At 33.3% G+C, this 5,245-nt stretch overlaps 1 protein-coding gene across 4 annotated transcripts; it reads left to right on the top strand.

The window, feature by feature from the left end:
• The first annotated feature begins 1,343 nt into the window (after positions 1-1,343).
• LOC141668766 (FRIGIDA-like protein 3) lies at positions 1,344-4,893 on the top strand. Of its 4 annotated transcripts, XR_012553195.1 has the most exons (6): positions 1,345-1,657; positions 2,033-2,119; positions 2,211-2,273; positions 3,131-3,186; positions 3,999-4,195; positions 4,566-4,893. XR_012553195.1 is itself a non-coding variant. In XM_074475772.1 (5 exons), exons 1-4 carry the CDS (start codon positions 1,594-1,596, stop codon positions 4,149-4,151), a joined length of 336 nt encoding a protein of 111 aa, XP_074331873.1. In that variant the 5' UTR covers positions 1,344-1,593; the 3' UTR covers positions 4,152-4,188; positions 4,566-4,893. The 4 variants fall into 4 exon arrangements, 2 of the variants coding, with proteins under 2 accessions (XP_074331873.1, XP_074331872.1); XM_074475772.1 differs by lacking the exon at positions 2,033-2,119 and having other exon boundaries at positions 1,344-1,657; positions 3,999-4,188; XR_012553194.1 differs by lacking the exon at positions 2,033-2,119 and having other exon boundaries at positions 3,999-4,208.
• The last annotated feature ends 352 nt before the right edge of the window (positions 4,894-5,245 follow it).

Genomic DNA, 5,245 nt, shown 5'->3' with positions numbered 1-5,245 from the left:
CACCAGGCTAACAATGCCATTGGAGTCAAGAGGTAAGGAGATTTTTCTTCCTAGATTCATTATGTCTGCTTTGAACTATAAAGTAAATGACATACATTTGATAGATGGTGTAGATAGATCACTAATAGGCAACTGTAAGCAAGTGTCCAAAATTCTATTTGGATCACTTGTTACAAAGAACAAGGTAATTGTAAGTCTCAAAATCACTCCATTCATGATGGAGAGGTTTAGGACTTACCCTTACCCCATTCCTGGCATGAGGACTAATGCTCAATCTAGTACAACAATGGTCCCTGAACCTGTGGAAGTACAAATAGAGGAACACCAACAAGGACCTTCCAATGCTGAGACCCTTTCTTCTATACCTATGTCATCTAGGAAACCAACCACTTCATTCTCCCAAAAGGGTAAAGTGAGTAAAAAGAAAAGACATCAGGCACCTTTACCAATCATAACTGAGAGTGGTGAGGAACAAACACTAATTGATTCACCCTTGGTCAGAAAACCAACAAAAGGTTAAGCAAACTGAGTTGACCACTCAATCCACCTCTGCATCCTCTCAAAAGGATGTAGTTATAAACAAGGGACTAAAACAAATTCTAGAGACATCCTCTCAATATGATGTTTCTATTGAAAAGAGCATTCTCCCAAATACATTATGTACAAAGTCTTTACAACCAACATTTGAACAAATCCATGTGTATGCACTACTAGAAATAGTGCCTACGACATCACCCCTTTAACATAGGTTAGAAATGTCACCGATGTTAAAGGTGTTGTAAAACATCGGTATCCTGACCAACCGATATCTATAATCATTTTTAAAAAAATTATAAAAGGCCCGCTTCTTTCTTTCCCCCGTTAATACATCAAAAAATTTCCCCCTTAACCAAAAATTGTATTATCAGTTTTTCCCCAATTAACCAAAACCCTTTCCCCATCTCTCTCATTCTCTCTTCTCTCTTTTTCTCATTCTCTCTTCTCTCTCATTGTCTTGTCTCTCTTCCCTCAGTCTCTCTTCTATCTCATCTCTCACTGTCTCTCTTCTCAATCACTCTCTCTAAACCTAATTATACCCTTATTTGTAAAAACCATTAATTAAACTCGATTAATTCCTAAATCGAGCTCGATTGGTGCTAAATAATCTTGAAAGAAGTTGGGTCTACTCGATTTGTGTGAGAAAAGTAAGTTTATTTCCAATTTATTTTCAAATTTTATGTTTTTATTTTAATAGAGTTTTGTTTACAGGTCTCTGGAGCTTTGTTAGTGTTGAAAGAAGTTGAGTTTGCTTGATTATGTATGTATACAAGTAGCTTTGTTATTTTAATAGAGTTGGGTATGTATACAAGTAGCTTTTAAAAAAAAAAAAAAAAGAATCCACTGACCTTTCTTTTCTTCATTAATTTAGTAGTTGAATGGGTTTAGGTCGAGGGTAATTTTTCTACCGTATGTATCACTGACCATGCTCAAAATCATTTAGAGGATGTTATACAGGGAAGGTGCGGTTGAAAGTGTAAGAAAAGTTAATAGGGGTATTTACATCTCGGCGAGATTCTCCGTCACATATCAGCAGCAACAGAACACAACAGAATCATGTCGTTGATTAGGTTTATATTGGTACTCGCGCTGCTTCTCTTCTCTGCTCCTTTTCTGCAAGGTCTCTTTTTCACCTTAATTTCAGATGTAGATTCATTTGTTCGTTTTTTCTTTTTAATTTTACTTCTTAGTTATATCCACTGATCCGTTGATTTATTTAGTTTTGTATATCCAGTTTGTTATTTTTAATGTAATAATCTGTTGATTAATTCAAGTTTGCTACTTCACTAGTTTGTATATGAATACACTGATTAAGGTCTTTAGTATACTATTGTGCATCTTAATTTATTGTTTTTTGTTTGTCGATATGTTGTTCATTTGTGGAATTGAATTTTTACTTTGTAGCATCATCATTTTATTGTATCAGCTTTAGTTTTGCTAATTTGGTGTGTTGATCATTTGCTAATTCTAGTTTATGCAATTATATGTTGATCAGGTAAGCAATTTCGCTGAATTGAAGCTTTTGTTTCGGAATTTGGAGTATTTTAAGTTTTGACTTAATTCTGTTGACATGCTAAATTATGTAACCATTCCATCCAATCTCGTTTTATGTATACTGATTTTTTTTGCCTTTGCACGGTTGCAATTAAATTTACGTCGTGTGTCATTTACAGCTCTGGCTATGGTGGTCACTGTTGCTGAAATTCTAAAGAACAATGGATTTGCTGTTGAGAAGAGTAAGATGCTAAAAATTACATTAGTTATCTTTGTTCTTGGAACACAAAAATAAAATCAATTTATGTGTGTGTTTATCTATATGTCATTCTCTATGTTTGTGTAATGTTAAATAACAATAACTACATAACAATAACTATTGAACCTGAGGTGGCCTCTATAGCTGTCATGATTTATCACTAGTTTATGGCCGGTGGTGCAGAGTGCAATTATATGATGTCTGTTTTATCTTTACTATATGAGGAATTAAAAGGTGTCACTGCACTTTGAACTTCTTTCTTTAAAAGAGGGTTAAATTTATAAAGGGTTCGAACCATGTTTCTAAAAAATTTGCATAAGCTCTTTTGTCTCACCAGTCAACCCTCAACTTAGCAATATGCAACACCTGTTTCTCTGTGATACTATAATCTTGTGATTTCTCTATACAGACCCCTTAATACACCAGTACAAACATTATATGGATTGAGGAGTCATCACAAAAAAACATTTTTAATAAGAAAATATCGTAATATGCTCTCTCTTTGTCTTCTTTGATAGTTTGTTGACTTTTCTTGGAAATTCTTGGTGCTTTTGTTTTTTGTGTATTATACTAATATTATATAAAATTATGATTTCACGACTCAACTGAGGTAATTGTGTAGTGAAATTTCAACCTGAAAGTTTCACATGTATCGATGCTTTGATGTTTATAGCATCCCTTGTCAAGAATAATAAGCATTGTTTACATTTCTAAAATTCTTAGGTGTAATTGATGTCTAGGTGAATAATGGAAGACTGATTGATGCAGTTAACCTAGCTTTTTCTTTTAAGCTTACAGAGAAGTATTCTCTAGTCTCATTGCTGAAATCTTACTTGACAGAGGCAAGGCAAGCCACTTCACCTGTGAGATCTGCAAATGCTTCACCTACTTTACAGGTTTCCAGACTAATCTTGTTTAGAATTTACTTGTATTTCTCTTTCAGACCCTGTTTACTACCTGGAAATATGAGCTTATTTATGTGATTAGGATTCCTGATATTAAGCTACAATCTATTTCACATATTTATGACACGTCTATATATCGCTTAAATGGTGGAGGGAGGCTCCTCTGTCTCTCTAAAATTTATTTATTTATTACGATTCAATTTTCAAAGAAGTGCAACGGCTATTTTAGTATCTTCTGTATTCAGTAATTTTGCTACATATATGGTTAATCATGTGAAGCTTTGGGAGCAGACCTACATCCTCTGCTCTCATCTTCTTTAATTGCTTGTGTCGAGCTTACTAAGATATAAAATCTTTTTCACCATAGAATAGCGAGAGGGAAAAGAGAAGTCATGCTTGTATAGACCTTTAAATTAGGGCTACTAAGGAGATTGAAGGTTTTTCTTTCATTCAACAACCACAACACCTTATCACTTAAAATGTAAACACACTTTTACATGATTAAATTTTATCATCTGAAAGAAGTGTTTTGCTTCTGGAGAGATTAGTTCTAAAAGTGTTTTCTAAAAATATTAGTGCTGGAAATACTTTTTCCTCGTAATTAAATATTTGACACATATTAACCATTTTATAATGATCTTAGTAGCTTATTGCACCTTCCAAGTGGACTAACAGAGCATTTAAGAAGGGGGCTCTAAAATTTTCCTAAATTTACTTTTCCTAAAGGGTCTTGCAGATAAAATTTTGTAGTGTAGATACCAATACCAGCTTTCTATGACAAATTGGAAAATCATGTCTTTCAGACTGAGGTGAATGAGAGGGAACTTACTGCACTCAAGGCTGTTATCAAGTGCATTGAGGATCACAAGCTTGAAGAGCAGTATCCAATAGATCCTCTCCAGAAGCAGGCTGTCCAACTAGAGAAGACCAAACTAGACAGGAATAGGGCGACATAAGTTGTAAAACCTCAACTGAAAAGGCCCCGAGCAAATGGTACAGGGTATGAGCCATGGGTAACATGATCCTTATTAATAAAAATATTATTTGTTATATTTAATATTATTTTGTTGATGGATGCATATTCCATTTTGTGTGGTTGTCGGCTGGTTCATGGGACAACTTATGGACTTGAATTTATAACTTTTTGAGACTGATATGTTCTTCATCATAGTAGTTAGTGGCATTTATGTCTATATTAATATCATCATCTTTGCTATCATTTTATCTGAGCAAGTTGTCCTTGGAAGGTAATTAAGTTTATATATATAGGTCCATGTTTTATTGCGCTACTACTATTAGCTTACTTGTTTAATGTATGCATGGCAATCTTTTAAGCATTTAAAAATAATAAGATGTTTGGTATATTTCAGCTTGCTTGGAGCAGTTGTAGTGGTGATTTGATGTTGAACACCTCTAATTGAGTATGTTCCGATGACAATCAATTCCTGTCACTTTAGAAATTATTCGTGAAGTTTAGACCCCTTTGTATCCGGTCTTCTCAATTTTGAAGATGAGTCTTTTCAAATTCTAGCAGAACAAGTTCTACCTTCTTCAATATATGATGCTGCTCTTTAGTGAGTTAGATAGGTTAGGAATGTGATTGTAACTAGATAGTTTTTGATGTTGATGTAGATATAGAAATATGTTGGTTGAATGTTGGTATATAAGGTTTTTTCATATATTTTAATTTTGGTTTAAGATTGTTTTTTATTAATATAGCTTTTTATTTTAAATACAGAGCATGATGTGAAGCAACTAAACACACATCACCTACTTAAACTAAAAACGATGTCTAAACTAACAAAATAAATCGAATTATAGGAATGAAAATGATGTCTAAAATGTTAAAACACATCGCTTTGTTCAAGTATATAAAAGTAAATTAAAATAAAACTGATGTCTTACAGAATAATGTACATCGGTTTCACTGACGCAACCAATGTTAAAGTAGAAGTTTCACATCACTTCCTGAAGTAAAACTGATGTTATAAGTTATGTTTAACGTCGGTTAAGTAAATAAACCGATGTAAAATACAGACTAAGACATCAG

Source organism: Apium graveolens, chromosome 6 (genome assembly GCF_009905375.1).
Source record: "Apium graveolens cultivar Ventura chromosome 6, ASM990537v1, whole genome shotgun sequence".
In the NCBI taxonomy this organism is placed as follows: domain Eukaryota; kingdom Viridiplantae; phylum Streptophyta; class Magnoliopsida; order Apiales; family Apiaceae; genus Apium; species Apium graveolens.
The sequence above is the reverse complement of the archived record's forward strand: the minus strand, read 5'-3'. Positions and strand labels throughout refer to the sequence as shown.

Excerpts from the sequence above, each read along its gene's own strand:
- LOC141668766 (XM_074475772.1), top strand. The coding sequence starts at position 1,594 with ATGTCGTTGATTAGGTTTATATTGGTACTCGCGCTGCTTCTCTTCTCT. Across the intron at positions 1,658-2,210 it reads CTCTGCTCCTTTTCTGCAAG|CTCTGGCTATGGTGGTCACT; the intron begins GTCTCTTTTTCA and ends TGTCATTTACAG. Across the intron at positions 3,187-3,998 it reads ATGCTTCACCTACTTTACAG|ACTGAGGTGAATGAGAGGGA; the intron begins GTTTCCAGACTA and ends CATGTCTTTCAG.